The 23,650-nt window shown below is 36.7% G+C and overlaps 1 protein-coding gene across 1 annotated transcript in view; it reads right to left on the minus strand.

Moving 5' to 3' along the window:
- LOC117119429 overlaps positions 1-22,746 on the minus strand; it is a 24,262-nt gene extending 1,516 nt beyond the window's left edge. The window contains exons 1-14 of the mRNA XM_033264250.1: positions 22,652-22,746; positions 19,084-19,309; positions 14,137-14,625; positions 13,574-13,951; positions 11,972-13,354; positions 11,402-11,779; positions 9,603-10,077; positions 6,146-6,307; positions 5,626-5,810; positions 5,194-5,353; positions 4,752-4,863; positions 4,050-4,212; positions 3,752-3,896; positions 1,628-1,793 (exon numbers count right to left, since the gene is read on the minus strand). Coding sequence (XP_033120141.1) covers positions 1,628-1,793; positions 3,752-3,896; positions 4,050-4,212; positions 4,752-4,863; positions 5,194-5,353; positions 5,626-5,810; positions 6,146-6,307; positions 9,603-10,077; positions 11,402-11,779; positions 11,972-13,354; positions 13,574-13,951; positions 14,137-14,625; positions 19,084-19,275 — 4,388 coding nt within the window. The 5' untranslated portion in view covers positions 19,276-19,309; positions 22,652-22,746. The remainder of the gene's footprint in view (positions 1-1,627; positions 1,794-3,751; positions 3,897-4,049; positions 4,213-4,751; positions 4,864-5,193; positions 5,354-5,625; positions 5,811-6,145; positions 6,308-9,602; positions 10,078-11,401; positions 11,780-11,971; positions 13,355-13,573; positions 13,952-14,136; positions 14,626-19,083; positions 19,310-22,651) is intronic.
- Between the last annotated feature and the right edge of the window lie 904 nt (positions 22,747-23,650).

The following is a 23,650-nucleotide window of genomic DNA, read 5'->3' on the forward strand; positions in this document are numbered from 1 at the left end:
GAGGTGAGCTTCTTTTCAAAATGAATGCTGTAAATTTTGTGAATTTGTACTATAAAACAATAAATAAGGCCAATGTAACATCAATGTGTATCATTAAGTATATTTAAATGGCATTAAATCACCTAAACTACTGTATAAACCAAGCTTGTTTTAAATTTATTTTGTTTTCTGAAATTCATGTACAGTGTTTGTACTGTACTACACCAAAAAGAAGCCTATGCTATCTTGAAAAGAAGCCCATAGTCTTCTTTTCGAGATGGGCTTCTTTTGAAGGCTAATTTTGCAAACTAAAGAGGGGGCTTCAATTCGAGATGGGCTTCATCTCGAGATTAGGCCCACTGGGCTTCAATTCGAGGTTTTACGGTATTCCTCTTGGATTTGGTAAACCATAATATATCATACTAAGAATAATTAATATATTTGCATCTTGTAGAAATCGTAAATTAAACAAGTACAGCAGGTTACAACATCAAATTATCTCGATAAAGCTTCTAAATTGATTGGCTTATTACTTTTATAGCTAAGATTTGGCTGCAAACAATAATGCATTTGTTCATCATATGACATTGGTACCAAGACATACCTGTTTATTGCGTTGTACATAATATCTTTAAAAACTGCATGTCTTAAAAAATCTTATTAATGTGTTAGCTCGCGCATACGAATAATAATCTTAGGTGCAGTATATTTAGAACATTATTGTTATTCGCAAAACAAGTCAGAATAGATCTTCATTTGATTTTAGTCTAGATCACACAAAGTCGGTAAGTGGATTCAATTCCGAATATCTTTATATCCACTCTCTTGTTTGTTTTCTTTTCACTTTCCTTTATTTGCATTGCTTTTCTTTTCTACCACTTTCTTATTCGTTTCAACCATTAATTTGGTTTTTCTTTTCTGATGCCCAGGAAAGCGCATAGAGACGAATTTTAAATGCGTTATACAAGTGCACGATCATAACCGATTAACCACAGGTGGTAGTTCATCTTGGTGATCAGGTAAATATAATTATATTGATCATATAATAAAAACACCAAATACGGGAAAAGTTAAAACCCCTAAAGGCCTGTTTGCACTTTGACGATAACGATCAACGATAAAACGCAATTGTTCTATAGAAAATAAAAAAAGTTTCAAACTACCACGATTTGATAACGATTTATCGTGTATGCTATACAAAAATAATATCAAAAATCAAATCAAATGACGTAAAAATCTTAAGAAAACGATAAAATGGTTTTTACTAATACGATTTTTCGTTTTCCCATGATTATGACGTCATTTGGTTTGATTTGTGAAAATATATTTTTATCGTATACAAGATATTATCGTATATATACACGATTTATCGGATGAATCGTTATCGAATCGTGCTAGTGTGAAAACTTCTCTTATTTTCTATATGAGCAATTGCTTTTTAGCTTTGTTTCGTTGATCGTTATCGTCATAGAGTAATCAGGCCTTAAAACAGACACTAAGCTTTGCTTTTCCTCTATGAGTTGAGAACTCGCCTTTCTAGTCATGGCACGCTATCCCTACTATCACATTTATATTTCAACTGCGTTTTGATATTGAATTGTATTGGTAATTAATTAGGCCTACACTCTTAAGTTAATACTTCATATACCTTGATCCATGGTGCGGTCTATCGGGTGGATTATTCCCAAATCCAACAACGTAACTACGCCCACTATCACCAAGCATGTAGTTGATTTGACCCTTTGCAAACGTACGGAAATTTGTTTCCTGTATGCCGAGATCAGCAGCGACCAAAGCAAGAAATGCAACATTGGCTAAAAAAAAAAACCACAAAAAAGATCTTCGTACATATAAAAAATATGGAAATAAAAGATGCAGCAAAAATAGTATACATACTCCAAGTATCGAAATGTACGCCATCGTGTCGGGATTCAATATTTCGACATTATAATTATGTCATGAGTCATCAGGAATGAAAAATTGTCCATATTTGCAAGCTTATATGCACAAGTACCAAAAGTGTTTGACCAATCAAAACATTACCCCTAGTAGGTGACATAGTTATGAATAAACTAAAGGTCAAAGCATTCTTACCCTACTGATCAAAAGTGTTAATGTAACGTAGGATGTGATGAAAATGACACACTAGTGCTAGCTAAACCTAATGATTTTCATCACATCCTACGTCACTTTAACGCTTTTCATAAACAGATTAATTTTGCCTTTGAATCATTTGAAAATAGTGATATAGTACAATTTTCTGGAGTATATATCGTAAAAATACACATACAGGTCAATAAATCCATTATGATAGCTTTGCCCCATGGAACCATAAGATTTCGTGGATTCGTAGTTTAGTTTCAAGAGCCCACAAACTGTGTACTCCCGATAAACTTCAAGCAGAACTTCGTAACATTAGAAAATTTATGTCATGGAATGCGTACCCTTTAAAGTTGTTAACCATATACTCAATAAATTAAATGAACCTAAATGTATACATAGGCCTACTGATGATAGCTTGATTAAGATCTGGGTTAGATTGCCTTATCTAGGAAAGGCAGGTGAATCCATTTTACGTAGATGCTTAAACCAAGTAAAGAAACACTTAGTTAAAGAGGTAAAATTCATAACATTATGGCGATACAAGAATGTTTCTCATTTTATATCTACTAAAGGTCAAACCCCTAAGGAATATAGGAGCTCTGTTGTTTATCATTTTAAATGTTCAGATTGTAATAGTGGTTTGGTAAGACAGACAGATGCTTAATAACTAGACTTCAAGAACATTCTTCACGATCTGATAGTGTTATAAATGATCATATAAAAATTGTGAGGCATTCCAATATGTTTTAGGTTTACAAGGTATTCTTGAAAATGATAATGTAGCCTGTAATGTAAGTAATAAATTAGGTTTAATATATTCTAATACTAACATTATTGACAGTTCGCAAAATTGGTCTATATTTAAAGAAGCGTTTGCTATACGTAGGCTACACCCATTACTTAACAATGGGCTGAAAGCTTCAAAGGACTGAGCTTTCTTTGTTTTTGTAGGTAGCTTTGATCAGTAGGGTAAGAATGCTTTGGTCTTTAATTTATTCATAACTGTCACCTACTAGGGGTAATGTTTTGATTGGTCAAACACCTTTGGTACTTGTGCATATAAGGTTGCAAATATGGATAATTTTTCATTCCTGATGATGACATAATTAATGTCGAAATATTGAATCCCGACACGATGACGCATATTTCGATACTTGGAGTGATTAATCAGTGGACCTTTCGGTAGATGCAGCAAACGTATCATAATAGCATCAATTTTGACGTTTATTTCTACTTAAACTGCGAAAATATATTGTTTTATTAATGTAAACCCATCATTGGAATGGAGCTTGGTAGTAAAGGGTCAACGGAATTCTAATCTTGCAAACAGAAGAATTCGCCTTCCACTAAACATCAAATAAAAAAATATATATTTGTATAAAAAGTCGCATAGCGGATACAATAATATAGATTCGTAGAAAAGCCTATCTAGGTGGGCTTCATTTAAAGATATCATGGGCTTCCTTTCGAGATAATAAAGTACGCACACTGCACTTGAATCCAAAAATTCTTTGGATTCTAATCCTGCAAATAGCAGGAAGTTGGTCACGTCTTCAACTAAAAACATCAAATTCGGCTAACTAAAACAAGTTATAGAGCTTCGCATTTATTCCATTCTGTCAACTGAGTCACTCTCAATTAGTTGAAAATAAAATATAACGACGAGTACCTGAATATCTATTGGGGCTCCATTGGATTCTCCAGGCCAGACCTAACGGGGTGTAGTCAACATCTGCCCCGGACACCCAACCACCAATAAACTTCTCAACATCGTCGCTATATTTACTGTCACCAGTCAAATTGTACAACAGAAGCTAGAAAAGAAAACCCCAAGGAAATAAGTTGTCATAACGTAGTGGTGTTGAAGAATTGGATGGGTTCAGATCTGCTGACATAAAAGTATCCTACTAAAAAATATAAAGCAGTGAAAGTCTAATTTATATCAATTTTAGGACCACATTTTGCACCTGTAATCCAGCCTTTTTGTCGTCCCAATCAAAAGCCCATGGCTTGCCGCCTAACCCGTATGAATTGTAGAAGTTCTCAGCATCAGTCAAATACTGGTTTTCTGATGTAGCCCTGTACAACCACGCAGCCGCCCAGCCTAGTTCATCATGGTAACCGGATGAACTGAAAACAATGAAATGTGCGCTATGTGAATTCTACAATACTGCAAGCACTGTATCCTCATCATTATTATCAACATCACCACCATTATTATTGGCACAACGGCAAAATTAGAAGCTAGCTGGAGGAATGATACCTATGTAGGAGACTTTAACCTGTTTGCGTTTAAGCTTTTGCGCAACCAATTTCCAAGAAAGGTGATGGGATGGGCTGGCAAATATTTTTCCTGACTCATTCCTAGATTTTTAAATAAGATATCTGACAGTTTCTGTCCCACTAAAGATATTGGTAAGGAAAACGGATACAGTGGTTGCGTACCAATGTTAGTCTGAGAGTTTGTCAGCGTTCTCCGATTGCTGATGTACAATTTCGTGACAATACAATAAAAGATTGAGTCCTTTTTGGTTAATTGATGGAATGGAAGAACAATTTTAAAAGCAATGGCGATGCATGTGACCGTAGATAGAATAATACGGAGATTGGATTGTCATTTAAAAAAAAAATGTTTGGCCTTATTGAAAGACCTAACTTTGTCGACGCACCTGTAAAACTGGGCGGCATCTGAAATCGCATCGGAGTATTTGCCCGTGTAGGTTTTTGCAAATGTGTAGAGCTCTCTAGCCGTAGATAGCAGCGTCGCTGCGTACGTAGAATCTAAACAGAGGAAACGACAACAACTGTAATAATAATGATGAAAATTATATCAACGATGATAAAACGGTAATAATGATAATTTAGGCCTACACCTATTTGACAGCGAGTCTTATTACACCATCCTACACAGAATTGATCATCACAAAATTCTCAGAATACTCGGACCTAATTACCTGATGAACAATCTTGAAATCTAAATTATATTTTTAACGGTGGTGTTATGTATTGTCAAATGTATTTATTAAGGTCTACTTGTCGGGATTATATTTTATTTCACTATGAATCGAAATAATTGAAAATCATAAATTAGAAACAAAGCAGGATACATACCAACATCCCGGAAGGCTATTGATGTAGCTGCCAATGCAGCTGCCGTCTCACCAACTACGTCTGATCCAGGGTTTTGCGCCGTTACCTTGAATGCTGGACGATATACGGTCATCTCTTCCGGTCTTCCCCAGTACGCATGGTCGATGTCCCCATCGCCGACCTGAAATAATTTTTTACTATTAAAGAAGACTCCACTAGTCTATATTACAAAACCACCGAACTAAATAAAACATTATGGGATCGTTTTTCAAATTGATACTTGCCTTCATCTGGCCAGCGTCGACTACTATTCAGAATACATCTCCGTTATCTGTGGCGAGTGCTTGTCGACGTGACATCATCTGCTGATTATCAATGTTAGTCGAGTGGATAGTCTTAAAAAAATGATTCATTGCGCGCACCTAGTCGCGTTGCGCTCCCAGAACAACTCACCTGTCCGTAGAATTCATTAGTCCCCGTGTGGCATTTGAGAAAGTAGTCGGTTGCCCATTTGATGCTGTCATACATATTCTGCAGTTCTCCTGCTGCCTCGTATCCTGATTTGTATTCAATCAGCCCCCATGCCAACACTGTGGCGGCACCAGCCATTGGATGGCCAAATTTCACATAGTCTCCAGCTACGAAAACAAAGAGAAAATATGGATGAAATACAACTACTTGGCAGCCATTGGATGGTCACATTGTTTAAAAAAAAATTCCTTTAGGCACATGGCTAAAAACGACTTAATCACTGGACTATTAGATAGGTGGTACATGATAAAGAAACACATGCTCTACATAAACTAATTCTCATGACGAATCTTAAAATCTGACAGAATTTGAAGGCGAGAATTTTAACCACCAAGCGATTCTACTCCACTCCATGGTTCTAGCCCTGGAAACCAAGAGAAAATATTGATAAAATACAACTACCGTCACCACCACTACTACCCTAAGACTCCATAACGCTTACCATCGTACCAACCGCCTGTTAAGTCCTCACCGTTGTCACCCGCGTCATCAAGGGCACTGTCGCCCCTGTAAGGTATCCTGTTGTTCTCTGGTAAGTCACCAGACCTCTGCGCCTCATAAAACAATATGGATTTATAAAGTACATCCGAATAATTGTAAGGGGCTGTACAAAATAACAAAAGAGCTATTAGCATTGCATACCGTATTTTGAATTTATAACACGATTTCAATATCGCATTGATACTCTCTGTTCTGACACCACAGGGCGAGGAGTGGCTCGAATCAGGGCTGATGATGTAGTTAGTAGCGCCTGTGTCTTATCACTCGGCCTCTCGACTCGTCAAAATATTACATTGCTCTCCGTTCTGCTATTGAGATGAACCGCAAAAACCATATTAATATTTTGTACGCGCATCATACATGCAGAAGCAAATGTCACAGAATATTATCAGCCCTCTCGCCAGGATTTTTTTAAAGAGTGGCGGAATTTCAGAAAATGTCCAAAAAATGTACGGTAAAGGGTCGTGCACAAAATTTTAAAGGGTGGATACATTTTTGGTACTACTTATGGCGTCGGACACGAGGCGGCTTAACCTGTGTCCCACAATTTAAATTTAATTTACCTGATACATTTAATTAAATTTATTAATTCAAACCATATATGCACACTTAAATTATGAAACAATTAGGAAAAATTCATCAAAACTAGATCAAGATCAAGATGGAATCTGTTATAAATACAAAGAGATGTGTACACTACGTGTTGAAAGTGAATAAAGATTTGAACACCCTCGCGACCCCCCCCCCCTTTCCGGGAAAAGAGCCTTCCATTTTGGTTCAATCTCCAGTAGGTCGAGTGGAGTGTAGTCCGGAGCTATAAAATTGAGCTTATAATATTGTAATCATGGTCGAGTGTATGTTTGCTGTTCTGTTAAATAATAATTATAATACTTTGAAGTGGTGATTATTAGTTGTGTAAATATAGATTTTAAAAACATAATAGGAACCAATTAAAATACTGTTGTATTCCGACTGCAGCCCATCACGTATGTACGGTAAGTCCCCGAAATATAAGTACAAAAAAAATTGTTTCTTAAGAAATTCATGTAAATTCAATTAATAAATGTTGTTTTATCAATCACCGTTCATAAAAAACGGACACTTCACTGAATATTGCAATCGCCACGCATGTACGGTATTGAACGGTGCCTTCCCTGAGTTCACAGGTGCCTACTTGCACGGACAGGTGAAGTACAAAGGGATCCTGCAGTTGAGCTTGCATTGAAGGCGGTGCCTCATGATGATGCGATTGAACAAGTACTGTTCCCCATTCCTGTTCCCCATAGCAGTGGAGATGTGTATAAGAGACAGTACCTGATGAACAATCTTGATTTGGGGGCGGGGGGTAGATACGCCACTGTCCCCATGAAAACATTGCAGTTCGACACTTTGGTATTTATTGTTGTAACTTTTTGAAAAAAATAAACTTAATACATATTTTTTGAACGTGGCGCAAACATTTTATGCGTGGTACAACCTTTGCTTATTTTTCCTAAGCGTGGCGGTCATTCCATTTTTTCGCCCAAGCGTGGTGGTGTCGCAAGACGTGGTGTTATTGATGATTTTGTTTAATTACTTACTATTTATTCAGCTTTGGGCAATATGGTCAAGGATATGCCAAACAGTGAACTTAAATAGTTTTCAAAGTGGCAATCAGTTCACAAGACAACAGGGGCTATATGAACCAGTACACTGGGGTAACGTCTACTCCTGTTGAAAGATGTACTGGGTTCTTTAAAGTGCACATGAGCCAATTGTGTACACTGGGCACACGGTTTAAAGTCCTTATCCAAGAAGACTTGTTCCATCTCCAAAACAATAGGCAGAGCTTGCCATTCGAACAAGCGCCGATATTATGACTGTAAGTTGCGACGCGCCTGCTTACCGCTTGCCCATTTGATGCACAAGTGCAAATTTAGAAGCATTGGCCAACTCACGCAATGTTATTGTTGGGAATGTCTGGTTTCTTACACTTATGGTCATTGTTATCATCGGTTTTGTTAATATGATGGATTATTGTTACACAATTAATTTATTATTATTATTATTTTTATATTATTATTATTATTATTATTATTATTATTATTATTATTATTATTATTATTATTATTATTATTTTATACGCCAAAGACGGGGGGAACTTAATGTACCTGGCTTTAGCCTGTGACGGAAAGTGCAGTATAAAGTTGCTACATGTAAGTTATTCCTATTGTATCTGAATGTGCTTCATTGGAAAGTAATTGTGATGTTTCTGGTTATATTCGTGGGTTCGTTTTGTTTTTTTTCTAGATCTCGTAGCTCTCGAGGTGGGGATTGGAAACTGATTAAAAATTGTTTGATGCAATTGGTTCGACGGCGACTCGCTCTCTCCGAGGACGTGTGTGGCATGCTTACGGGAATTGGGTTCACGCAATTCCCGCAACTTAGAACCTATAGGAGTGGGAGATATTGCCTACGTTGGTACTCATAGCTAGCCGCATAGGGATGTGACACACATGCTGATAAATATGATTATGGATATGATGATTGTACCTATGGTTTCCAATGTAATGTTTATATTTAGGGTTGTGTTATAGAGTTGACACTAGATGAGATTGTGCTCAAAGAGTTATGATGGTTGTACTGTATGCAATGTTTACAGTTAGAGTTGTATGGAATTGAAAGTTGATATGCACTTACGACTATAATGATATTGTGCTTGTGATTGCTCATAATATGTTGGGCCATCGTTAAACGTACGTATCATATTAAATGTATTTATGATAATTTTGACACCGTTTGGGTTGTGATTTTGTAATGTCTTCTAGTGTAATAATTTATCCTTTATCATAACAGTTATTAGATGTGGTAAGTTGCTCGAATTTGCGTTATTGAATCCAAAGCCGGGCACACACTGTGTCGTTGGTGGACGCCGACGACGGCGCCGATGGTGATAATGATAATAAACAATTTTTATCTGTCCTCATTCAAAATGGAAATTATGCAGCGACGCTACACATGTAACGGATACATCATACGAATAGAACTGTGGCGTTTCCAGGGGTCTTTTAAGAAATTTAATTTAATTAAATTAAAAATTGCTGGGGGAATGAAAGTGAAGTGAGGGCTCGAAGATTAGGTGATGAGGAAGCAGCTCTCAAAATAAGGTGATTTTATTTGATTTTTAACTACTTGAGCGTGATTTTTTTTGGGGCGACTTGGGGTGGGGAGGCCGCACACCCCTATATACGTCTCTCTCCTTAGCCCACCTAACTCTCAATATGAGGGTAATCGATTAGCGATTATACTCCGATTAAAACTCAACGCTGGCCGGGTCTGAACCGGAATGTACAGCATAAGCAGCAGGAAGATTCCCTCTCGTCCAACTGCTCAGCTCGATATATTTCAAAATTATTCACCATTTGCAGGTAATGTTGGTATTGGACCGTCGGTTGCTTCTGAATCTATAGACTGTGGGTGTGATGCATCTGTCACTTGTGGTTGCTGAGTATCAGTAACCTCTGGTTGTGGTGCATCAGTTATCTGTGGCTGAGGTGAGTCAGAAACCTGTGGTTGTGGTGCGTCAGTTAACTGTGGTTGCGGTGCGTCAGTTACCTGTGGTTGTGGTGTGTCAGTTACCTGTGGTTGTGGTGCGTAAGTCATCGGCTGCTGTGGTGGATCCGTTGTATCTACTTCAGATGGGTCACAGCCGCCGCCACAGCACTGTGGCTGTCCAACCATATACACGTAAAATGTTGGCGTATTTCCTGAAATTGTTGCTTGAAAACCTTGGAAATTTTCATCTCCGGGAGAATAATCTGCATTATGTTGCCTATTACGAATCTGATACACGGTATTTCCATTCAACGTTCCAATGACGTCTGTGTCATACATCTAAATAGTTATTGAAAAAAAAGTAAATTAGTAGAGAGCTTGGGTTGCAAGTCCCTCGACTAGATTTAGTAGCAGCTACGTTTGTATATTTGGAATACTTTAGATCATTGCGCCACTTATTAACAAGAGAGGTCTCCCCCACCCCGCTGGCACCACCCCTGTAAACATCCCCTCACATATTTTTTTAAGGGGAAAGGGTGAGTAAAGAAGATATGCCTGAAAATTGTTGACATAAATGCATAAATGACCCAGATTTTAACGAAAAGGTGCAGCCAGAGTACATCTTATCTTAAAGCAAGATACCTGTATCTCTGCCCACAAAAATCTGAATTACCTATAATACCCTACTCGGGTGCGCGTGCCTTTATTATAATTTGAGAAATATAAGAAAAAGCGTAAAAAGATAAGATTGGGTTTCTGCACATGAAGTAGTATTTTCTATGGTACATCACAGCGATTAATTAGATCGATGATGATGAATTTTACTATATAAGAGTGTAATTTTCGCCAATCTAGAGGTACCATTTCCCCAAATTTTACCACCTCAGCCCCAACTGTGGTGGAGCTGAGGACGTGTGGGCTCACAGTTTTGAAGTAAGTACTGTAAAGTAAATACATCAAAGACAATGATTTTAAGTTTTACTATCTATGGTAACGTCCATCACACATACTTATTAGATCTCTATGGTTGCCGAAAATAACTGATAAAAGATCACGAGAATATCGAGTCGAGTATATTAAATACATCAAAGAAAATGCTTCTTTACTTTCACTTTTTATGGTACATCACTTGTATTAATTAGATCTCTGTTGCTGCCGAAAATCCCTGAGTAAAGATATGAGAAATTTACTGGCGCTTCATCTAGACTAAATAATGATAGTGTGATAATGGTGAATTTTTCTGTATAAAAGTGTCATTTCCGGCCGTCAAGGTACTATTTTCTCAAACTTTCTCACCTCGGCCCCAGCCATGGTGGTGGGGCTGAGGTGGTTGTGGCCTCACGGGTTTGAAGTAGGTAAAGTACTTACATCAAAGAGAATGTTTTTAAGTTTTATGTGTACATTACACATACTAATTAGATCTCTGTGGTTGCCGAAAACTGCTGATACTTTTGACTATATAATGGTGATATTATGATGAATTTTACTATATAAAAGTGTCATTTCCGGCCTCTAAAGGTACTATTTCCTTAAATGTTTGCACGCACCCCCTACTGCCAAATCCTGCATCCACCCCAGGGGGGAGGGGCGGCCATCATTCTAATATTGTTTTGCTTGCTAGCCTACGAAAGGATACACAAATGAGGGATTATTTATCACTTGCCGTTAGACTATTAACAGCTGAAGAAAAGTAAATTTCTGCCGTCCATCCGTTACTGACTCGTCGTGTTATTGGCACTCTGAACTCTCCAACGAAGTTGCCTTGCCATTCTGACGTCACTGCAGTTGTTGAACAACAAGTTGCACAACCTTCTCCTGGTGCAGCCGTTGGTATCGGTAGAGTCACTACGACCTCTGTGCAGCAATCCGGCTGGTTCGTCATATCTTCGATTCGTATTGTTGAAGGCTCTGACCCAGAATATGATGCTTGGAATTCCAATGTTAACATGGCTCCAGCAGATTGACCACCGTTATAATTTTCGTTACTTATACTGTAAACCATATTGTCGTTTGAAATCGATGATTCGATTGCTTGGTATACCTATAAGAGGCAAGAATTGTGAAAGTTGAAGCCTGAGTCCAACTTATTTTTTAAATATTAAAAAGCCTGTCTGTAATGTTAAATCTTGTTCCATTCTTAATCTGTAAATTGCTCAGTGGTTTTTAAACTGTCTTATTTCTAAAAAAATACTACAAAACAATACGGTAGCACAACATCATTATAACAACTTACGTCTATGCTATCCACTGGTTCCGAGAAATAAATATTCATATTCCATGCAGTCACTGTATTTGTAAGTGTCACCGTAATAGTCGCCTGGAAATTTCCGCTCCATCTATTGGTTATGATGACGTCTGCCATACAAGTTGAGCAAACAGTTACCGTTCCCTCTCCAGCCTCTGTAGGGTTCACAGGGGCTTCGGTGAGATCTACTGTGGTATCTACTTGAGCAACTGTAGTAAGCATTTTAGCTTCAGTTAGCTCTACCTGACCGTCAGTAGGATCTACTTGAGCCTCTGTGGTATCTATTTGAGCAACTGTGGTAAGCACTTTAGCTTCAGTCGTATCTACTTGAGCCTCTGTGGTGCCTACTTGAGCTTCTGAAGTAAGCACTTTAGCTTCAGTCGGATCTACTTGAGCCTCTGTGGTGCCAACTTGTGATTCTGTGGTAAGCAATGTAGCTTCAGTCGGATCTACTTGAGTCTTTGTGGTGCCTACTTGAGCTTCTGTGGTAAGCACTTGAGCTTCAGTCGGATCTGCTTGAGCCTCGGTGGTAGCAACTTGTGCGTCTGTGGTAAGCACTTGAGCTTCAGTCGCATCTACCTGAGAATCTGTGGTGCCTACTTGAGCTTCTGAAGTAAGCACTTCAGCTTCAGTTGGTTCTACCTCAGCCTCTGTGGTGCCTACTTGTGGTTCTGTGGTGCCTACTTGAGCTTCTGAAGTAAGCACTTTAGCTTCAGTCGGATCTACTTGAGCCTCTGTGGTGCCAACTTGTGATTCTGTAGTAAGCAATATAGCTTCAGTCGGATCTACTTGAGTCTCTGTGGTGCCTACTTGAGCTTCTGTGGTAAGCACTTGAGCTTCAGTCGGATCTGCTTGAGCCTCTGTGGTGGCAACTTGTGCGTCTGTGGTAAGCACTTGAGATTCAGTCGCATCTACCTGAGAATCTGTGGTGCCTACTTGAGCTTCTGAAGTAAGCACTTCAGCTTCAGTTGGTTCTACTTCAGCCTCTGTGGTGCCAACTTGTGCTTCTGTGGTTAGCATTTGAGCTTCAGTCGGATCTACTTGAGCCTCTGTTGGATCTACTTTAGCTTTCGTAGAATCTTCTGGAGTTTCTGTGGGATATACGTGCGTTTCCGCGGGATCTACTGGAGCTTCGGTGGGATCTACTTGTGGTGGATCAGTCGGATCTACTTCGGTTGTTTCACAGCCTCCACCACAGCACTGCGGCTGTCCAACCATATACACGTAAAATGTTGGCGTATTTCCTGAAATTGTTGCTTGAAAGCTTTGGGTATTTTCATCTCCAGGAGAATAATCTGCATTATGTTGCCTATTACGAATCTGATACACGGTATTGCCATTCAACGGTCCAATGACGTCTGCGTCGTGCATCTAAATAGAAAAAAGTTATGAAATATTAATTAACAGATTCATTGTATTAGAGAGCTTGGGTTGCAAGAATCGCAACTAGATTTAGTAGCATCTACGTTTGTATATTTGGAATACCCTTAGATCATAGCGCCATTTATTAACAAGAAGTGTGAGCCATCATTCCAATATTTTTTACTTAAAGCCTACGAAGGATAACAAATGATATTATTTATCACTTACAGTTAGACTATTAACAGCTGAAGAAAAGTGCATTTCTGCCGTCCATCCATTACTGACTCGTCGTGTTATTGGCACTCTGAACTCGCCAACGAAGTTGCCTTGCCATTCTGACGTCACTGCAGTTGTTGAACAACAAGTTGCACAACCTTCTCCTGGTGCAGCCGTTGGAATCGGTAGCGTCACTACGACCTCTGTGCAGCAATCCGGCTGGTTCGTCATATCTTCGATTCGTATTGTTGAAGGCTCTGACCCAGAATATGATGCTTGGAATTCCAATGTTAACATGGCTCCAGCAGATTGATCACCGTTGTAATTTTCGTTACTTATACTGTAAACCATATTTTCGTTCGAAATCGATGACTCGATTGCTTGGTATACCTAAGAGGCAAGAAGTGGGTTAAAGTTGAATCCAGAGCACAACTATTTAATAATATTAACAGGCCTGTCTGTGATGTTAAATTTTTCTATTCTTATTATGGTAAGTTGTTCAGTGGTCTTTAAACTATTATTTCTCAACAATACTATAAACAATACGGTAACAAAACAACATTACCACAACTTACATCTATGCTATCCACTGGTTCCGAGAAATAAATATTCATATTCCATGCAGTCACTGTATTTGTAAGTGTCACTGTAATAGTCGCTTGGAAATTTCCGCTCCATCTACTGGTTATGACGACGTCTGACATACAAGTTGAGCAAACAGTTACCGTTCCCTCTCCAGCCTCTGTAGGGTTCACAAGGGCTTCAGTGGGATCTACTGTGGTATCTACTTGAGCAACTGTGGTAAGCACTTGACCTTCAGTCGTTTCTAATTGAACCTCTGTGGTGCCTACTTGAGCTTCTGGTTGAGTGGGGATTGGTGCAGTGCAGTAGTCTTCATGTTCATTAAAAACGACGGTCCCTAAAACACCAGCACCAGTTACTGTTCTAGCTAGGAAACTCATTTCAAGTACGCTTCCAGCGTCGAGGTTTCCATTCCACAACATGTTAGCCATCTCGTACACTCGGTTATCTTTACAAATACGGATTACTGCTGCGCGCCAAATCTATTCATCCAAAAATGCAAGCATATAAATGTTATTCTATGCTAATGAACGTTATCGGAGATTTCAAAAGGAAATGGACTATTAATATTTTCAACCATGTGTATATATGTTTTTCTTATGGGTGTACAGAGTGGTGACTGGTGACCTTCTGATATTATCATCGTACATTGTAAACTTTAATAATACAGGGAAATGGGATTTGATCGATCTGTACTAGGACATTTCGCCGAATGCCAGTTTGGCGACGGACGTTTGGCCGACAGACAGTTGACCGAAAGAACATTCACCGGCACCGGAATTCGCCGAAATCGAATTCGCCGACTGGACGATTCGCCGACAGCCAATTCGCGGACAGAAATTTCGCCGACAATTTTTTTGTGATGTGATTGATGTTTTTTCGACAGATGTTTTGTTTTGTTGAGGAATGGGTAGTCATCATGGAAAGTGTTATTTATAGCGATCCAAACATGCCGACACATTTTCATTATATTAATCACGCAATACAATATTATGCTAAAAATATTAAATACAGGCCTATAATAAACACATGTTCATCTATATTTTTATTAGATTAGTACTATAGAAAATCTTAAAAGACTGTAATAACTAAAGCAATATAAAGGGCATTTTTTAAAAATCGGTACAAATTGAGATAAAAGGGAAACAGTATGCAAGATAAGTATAGGCCTACTCCATCTCGCCGTCTCCGTTCATCTTCTCGAAATCTCCTCTCTCTTCTCAAATATTCTACCAAAACCTATGGTCAATGCTCATTCTCCTTTGCTTATGCTTTTCTTTGGAACCAGCTCCCTATTAATATAACTACTTCTTCTAATCTCTGCAACTTTAAATCGCAAATTAAGACCACTTTGTTTTCCGAGGGTATCACACTTGCATAGTGCGCCTTTGATATTTTTTGGAATTGGCGCCTTATAAATTCCAGATATTATTATTATTATTATTATTATTATTATTATTATTATTATTATTATTATTATTATTATTATTACTATTACTATTACTATTACTATTACTATTACTATTACTATTACTATTATTATTATTATTATTATTATTATTATTATTATTATTATTATTATTATTATACCAAAACCTATGGTCAATGCTCATTCTCCTTTGCTTATGCTTTTCTTTGGAACCAGCTCCCTATTAATATAACTACTTCTTCTAATCTCTGCAACTTTAAATCGCAAATTAAAGACCACTTTGTTTTCCGAGGGTATCACACTTGCATAGTGCGCCTTTGATATTTTTTGGAATTGGCGCCTTATAAATTCCAGATATTATTATTATTATTATTATTATTATTATTCTTATTATTATTATTATTATTATTATTATTATTATTATTATTATAAAAGGTGAGACTTTGAGACTGCAAATAAGGAAGGATTAATAAATAATTAATTAAGATAAATATTTAAATGTAAAATATACTTAAAAGTAATAATATTCAAATGTTTGAAATGCACCAGAAAACAACGTAGGCCTACTACAAATATACATTTTAGTTGAAATATACAAGTGGCGGACACATTACAATATTGGTCAGTATCTTTTTTTCATTCACATAGCTAATCCAAAAAATAGTAGCTCAGATTGAATTAAAATTTGAATACACGGTACAAATAGGTAAATTAATGGGTATATACAATTCAATAAATGAGAAATAAATTAAGTTACCTATATACAAATTGAATAAAAAATAACAACCAAATTCATTATCTGTTTATATATGTATTAGATGAAAATGAAAAATTAAAAAATAATAAGGAAATGTATATAAAAACAGGTGATCATGCAATTAAGAAAATAAATAGGCCTATTCATTAATAAATAATAATTATGTATAAAAATTTTACAATTTTGTAATATACAATAACTATACAATAAGTCATATTAAAATATGGACGGTGCACGAAAAAATATATACCGGTATACGTCACATAAATACTGTCTGAAACGTTATTCTTTGCGGGGGGGGGGGGGCTATGTTCTGATTTAGGCAATGAATTGTCTAGGAGTTTGTAGTTAAAAAGCATTTATTATGTAAAATAAAACAAAAATAAAGCGACATGTATACTGACAAAAACAGTGGCGTAGCTAGAGGTCTTGGCACCCGGGGGCAAGTGTAGAAAATTGCTCCCCCTTCCCTCTAATTATAATTATAATTGAGGGGAGGGGAGCTAGCTATCCCCGAAGGGGGCCTTCCCACCCCCTGATCGCACCTTCCCTGTTTCTTATTATTGAAACTGCATTACGATGTTCGGAAATTTGTATACAACTTTAACATTATCCTAATTTGTGAGGCTGTTGTACTTATCGCATAGAGCTTATTAATCTTATTGTCTTGTAAGTTGCTGAATTTATAACATTGTTTAAACCTCACAACTAAATTTTGCGTGCTTTAACATCTGCAAATATTTTAATAACATGATCAAAGTTGGCAATGTTGTCTGCTTCATCGTGCTCAATACTACGAAGGAGTGCCAAAGCAGATAGTATCACTTGTCCCATCGTGGCTCTGAGATATAGCAGGATGAGCTTTAGTCATGTGGCATACGCAATAGGATACTGGACAAAAGCATTTCTTAATAGAGGACAGAGTAGGATTTTGAATATTTTGATGAAGACTTTTTTTTAATAGTGATTGATCATTAAAGCTAAATAAAGAAAGTATGCCTATAAGCAAACACAATTAAATTCATCAAATAGTTATTCTTCTCCTTCTCCTTCTCCTCATTCCTCTTCCCCTTCTTCTTCATCCTCTTCTCTTCCTTCTTCTTCTTCTGGTTTAACACGGGGTTTCTCAAATTTATTTGACGAACAATAATAGTAACAGTCTATAACATCACTTATCAAGTAGCTTTTATTTATTAACGATCTTAATTCTTTTTTTCATAGAACTTAGTAACAATAACCTAATTTTATTTGGTACTTTTTCGCAACTTACTGGCCTGAATTTGAGTCGCGACAGTTTAGGAAGCCCTGAAATGTGAACTGACATCAAATCGGTGTATGTGCATTTATATTATACCACCGATACCCTTCACAAGCATTCATGTCACACTAATTAAACGTCTTGGCCAACACTTCTTAGGTAGGTGAATTTAGTGTGTCGGAGGAATTACATTTTATTGTTGAATTTGTTCAGAGAAGATATAACATGTAGATTTAGCTGTTGACGAGCATATTTCAATTAAAATGGACACTGTCAGTGAGACCGCTGTCCGTCGAAAGCTGTCCTGTCAGATAGCTTCAGAGAGTCCAAACATATAATTACAAGAGATACAATAGATCACAATACAAATAATTATCAAAACATTTCCCGATTCATTTCTGAGAAGACATTGCTTTGGAAATAAGATTTGCATGCATATAATTAAAAAACAAAATTTCCTATAAAAAAAATTGTCATGTTTCATTGCTTCAAATACAAAACATTCAAGAAAAATATCCGGAGTGTATTTATAATTTAACCACAAATTTTCCACTTGTCACTGCCTCAATTTCTAGGCTAAGATAATATAAATAATCATCATTGCATTAACATCACTTCTGTTTATCACAGTTTTGTGTTTGTAGCTCAAAACACGCACTATTATATCACTCATTCATAGGCTACTTGTACTAAATATATCAACCAACCATTCATGCTTTATTATTACTATATTTGTCACCATGGGATTACATAAATATTAACGTACGTACAAGTAATAGTTAAACATTCCTTTAACAGTAGAACTGTGTCAGCTGGGGCGGATGCTGGATTTTACGGTAGTGGGTGCGTGAGAGTCACGAACTCAGGCCCACCATGGATGGGGCTGAGGTGCGAACATTTTGAGAATATGGACCTCTAGGTGCCCGGAAATTGCACTTTCATACCATAAAAATTGTACAGGTACTATGTTCATATCAACAGTACAATAGAAAAATGTTTCTTAAAACAATTTAGGAGTGGGGGGTGGGTGCGATCGCACCGTTGCAACCTCTGCATCCGCCGCGGATCAGTACGGCCCTTCCATTAGGCCTATTATAAATAATAGTCATACTCTACCAGAACAGAATAATTCTTTCACGATGATTTGAACAGTGGCTTTCTAATTCTTCTTATCATGACCTTTTAGCTCTATCAAATTATGGAAGTTTCAAATTCTAAGCTCAAAACATACTTTAACATTTGATCTGTTGGCTGTGCACATTATTCTGTACTAGAAAGCTTTTGGACATTAAATAACCGAATAAAAATACAACATCTAAATGTGACACATCCATCCATTAACATGTTCACTAACAATTTCGGCAAATTGGCTGTCGGCGAAAATAAAGAGAGAAGAAAAGAAAGGAGAAAAGCCTTTTCTATTGCATTCGGCCTTGATAAAAATGGATTCGTGAGTCATTTTAATATTCTATATACAATACAGCAAGTATAAATACCTGTAAGTTAAAAACAGGATCATCGAACAAGACGTACATTTTCCAGCTAGACCGTATCCTCTGTTCGATGTCTAAGTTAATTCGTCCTTTAAACGAGTCTCCGTATTCATCTACGATTGTAGTGCGTATATCCTGGGAATACGTAGCGACGATCGTGAGCAGTAATACCAGGCTTATTAAAAATTTTCTCATATTCGACGATATAATTCCGGGCTTTTTGATAGACCTAAAAATTTTATTTTGTAGTGAAATATAGAAGATTAAATCGCCACTCTATTCTAATTTAATTATAGACCAATACACACACACACACACACACACACCTGTCTCTTATACACATCTTAACATCACTTATCAAGTAGCTTTTATTTATTAACGATCTTAATTCTTTTTTTCATAGAACTTAGTAACAATAACCTAATTTTATTTGGTACTTTTTCGCAACTTACTGGCCTGAATTTGAGTCGCGACAGTTTAGGAAGCCCTGAATGAAAGTTGACTTGCGGAACACAAATTTATTAAGCTATAACAAAATCAAACGGATATTTCGATAGCTCCTGCTATCTTCATCAACGTTAAAGTGAGAAAACTTGGGAGATCTTACATATACATAAAGTATAATAAACCAATCAGAATCAAGTTATCAATACAATTAGTTGATTGGTCCACAAAATATAAGTTCAGTGACAAGTTAATGGGCGAATTAATTACTGTACAATTAAACCATTATAAGATGTCGGCAAAATGATTATGTAAGCGATAGTTTATTGGCGGTGCCATTGAACCAGCTTAATGCTAAGACTTATTTAAATACAGTAAACAATAACAGGAAATAAAACATAGTAAGATTAATAAGGTCCTATATAATTAAAACAATTGTGGAATAGAAAATAAATAGCAGGGTCATTCCGTGCCAACTCAACAAATTTTCAGAAAATTTTCTTACTAATTAAACAATTTATCCCTTTAACGGACTGCATATACTGAAATCAACACAAGGAGTTGTCCTAGAATGAAGGGTTTCACAGCACTGGACGGTGCACGGATAATATTATGCTCATTTGAAATCGACAGTAATACAATTTTATTGCGCAATTCTTGCACTTGGGCCATTTTTGGGGGGACATATCTTACTAATGAAACACAAAACGCCTAAACGAACTGCATGCCCGAAATGGGCACATGAAGTTGTTTTGGAATTGTGGGTTTCAAGGGTCTGGGCAGATTGTTTTTGATATTGTCGATGTTCAAAAGTTGATTTTGTCACATTTGCGCACTGATGCTGTCACAAATTGAAAAAATGTACCCCTTTTCGGGTCGCTTTTTAAAGGTGAAGGGATGGAGACGCCAAGCTGATGTTTGGGACATCTGATCATCATGTCTAAGTTGGTTAGTGGTGCAAGTTTTAGCAACAGGCGTGCTTGCCCACAGGGTCAGGGGTCACCATGGGGACGAGGCATTTTTGTGCATTTTTTGTCCCGAATGACCTTTTGACCTGCGATTGCCCCCTAAAATGATAAGTTAAAAATCCTGAATTTTTCGTGGTGAAACGTTTCCAGCTATATGTTGATAATTTGTTGCATGGGACCCATTTAGTAACTGATTTGGGTATTTTGGTGGGATCTAAAAATGGAAGAAAGGCTACGCAACCAAATAAGTCGGGGTCTTTGCGAACCAATATTTTAGTAACGGGGTCCGGTATACCAAAAGTCATGTCATGTTCCTGTTCTACAGCCAAGGGTTGGTCTAGATATCAATTTTCAGTTAATTGTCTTTGTTCTCTTTGAGGATATGGCTAATTGAAAGTGCAACTATGTCATAGCTGAGAGCTAGAAAGGGGTATGACCCAACAATTTCAAATGGCCGTAACTTCTAGACGACTTGGAATTGGCAAGTCAAATTTTGGGTTTGTTCGTCAGACAAGTTGGTGCACATTGTGTCCGAGTTTCAAGAAAATCTGAGACGGTACCCAGCCATGATTTTCTGAAAATTTGTTGAGTTGGCACGGAATGACCCTGCTATTTATTTTCTATTCCACAATTGTTTTAATTATATAGGACCCTATTAATTTTACTATGTTTTATTTCCTGTTATTGTTTACTGTAGTTAAATAAGTCTTAGCATTAAGCTGGTTCAATGGCACCGCCAATAAACTATCACTTACATAATCATTTTGCCGACATCTTATCATTGCTTAATTGTACAGTAATTAATTTGCCCATTAACTTGTCACTGAACTTATATTTTGAGGTTCAATCAACTAATTGTATTGATAACTTGATTCTGATTGGTTTATTATTCTTTATGTATATGTAAGATCTCCCAAGTTTTCTCACTTTAACGTTGATGAAGATAGCAGGAGCTATCGAAATATCCGTTTGATTTTGGTTATAGCTTAATAAATTTGTGTTCCGCAAGTCAACTTTCAATGATTGTACACCGTTTTTTCATTGCTTTTGCATTTTATTTTACTTGGAGCATACATGCAAACCCACTCTTCAATATGTATATATATAGATATAATAATAATAATAATAATAACAATAATCAAGATATATATAATTTAACAGTGTTAAAACGGCTATCTTGATTATTATTATATGTTAGTATTTATTCCAGTCGTACTTAAACGCCCTATCGAGGTGCACCATCATTGTGTAATGTAGCTGACAGTTATTTGAATCTGTTCAACCATGAAGCTTATGTGGTCTAATGGTTATGACGCTCACTTTGGCAGCGAGAGGTTCGAATCCCGTCCGATGATTTTTTATTACACAATGTATTTATTTACAGGCCAACATTCGTTTAGAGCTATGCTACACGATGCACCATCATGTCCTTTATTCGAACACAGTATTTACCTTTCTTTAATTATATATATATATATATATATATATATATATATGAATCCCCAATGACACAGTTGATAAGGCGTCTGCATAGACAATAGAAGGTTCCGGGTTAGGGCAGCTTTTTTACACACTCGACGATTCCTCTTCTTTAACGCTTAAAATGTACATATCATTATAACATTACCGCAAGACGGTTTAGAGTTGACATCGTTTATGATTTATATATATTCAAATTAGCTGCGTAGCACCGCAAACACAATATAAACATATAGGTAGAAAACAGCATGCTCGAAGATTAGATTACGGGGACCTATGGGATATACGTACAGATCTATCCAGACACTTCCTCTCATACAACTAAGTGAAACGATATAGGTCGCAGTTTTGAAATCATAGTAAATAATATTCAAATTAGGTTTCCTTCGTACTTAGCTATAGCTATAGGACCTTTATGTATAAAGTGCACACGAGCCAAATGTGTAACACTGGACCTCCATTTTCAATCCTTATCCGAAAACGATTTGGAGTGTCGCAAACCAGCGCTGATGTGTATGACTGTGGCTAGGCCGACAACATAATGATATTATGTAGTCTAGAGCTAAGACTGTTAATAGAAAATAAGTCAATGTAATTGGACAATCAGTCAATTAATAAAGTCTTTCGTTTTTATTGTCCTTACCTATATAATATTTTTGAAAAAATGTATGAATGCTTACCTTGTTCCAACCTGTTACTGAATGAATTTTAAATACTTGGTGCTCAAAGCAACGACATTTGTGGACTGTCCGTTTGACACACAGTTTGATAATCTGATGATAACGCTACTATTGACAAACCTTAAAATTGTTTATACATACTAATTTATCCTATACAACTTTAAGTCATGCATATTAATAAATTTTGTGTGGGCGATCGTAAAGTCATGCGTTAAGTGGTGACAATGATCAGCGTAATCATGCACAAAAATCAGGATCCAGTATGAATACATGTATAGACAAGGCCCAAGTTCTTGGCAGTTAATATGATCTCAATCGTTTCTTTCTGAAAATTTAATCTGTATTTTGATAAAGCGCTCAAAATTATTAAATGAATTCTAAATTTTTCTTCCTCATAATCTCTCATCAACAATGTCTTATAGACTGTATAATACATACGATATTCTCTTATATAAAGCTATAGTTGGTCCAATGTCCTGTTGTACACATCTGGCTTGTGTACAATTAATAACAAGAAATATTTCCTATAAAAAACGCCGCAGCATCTTTACCTTATTCAATTCTTCCATTTGGATTTTCATTTTAATATTTCGGAATTAATTCGGATTAATTAATTTTATTATTTATTTCTATATTTTAATAAGATTATTTTTGTTCACTGATCATGACCAGGATGTGTGGTAAGTTAATTTCGTTGATAACCTTCAGAGGCTTCATCATCAGCTATTCTGTCGGTCCACAAATGCCTCAGGATGTCGACGCCAGATCAATCTTTCTCTCTTATTCTTATTTTTCTTTTATTTCCAGAACAACGACAGTACAAAAAAAAAACCATCCAACTGGGTGAGCTGGAAGCAAACACTAAAGCAAACCTAATCGCTGTAACTAAGTCAGTGTTTCCCACTCACCCAGTTTCACATTAAAATATAAAAACATCGATAAAATAAACAATATAGAAATATATTAAAATATACTTTAAAATCCACATCATTAAAAATT

The sequence above is a fragment of the Anneissia japonica genome, unplaced genomic scaffold, assembly GCF_011630105.1.
Source record: "Anneissia japonica isolate Jap-2015-1 unplaced genomic scaffold, ASM1163010v1 scaffold11229_len202898_cov190, whole genome shotgun sequence".
In the NCBI taxonomy this organism is placed as follows: Eukaryota; Metazoa; Echinodermata; class Crinoidea; order Comatulida; family Comatulidae; genus Anneissia; species Anneissia japonica.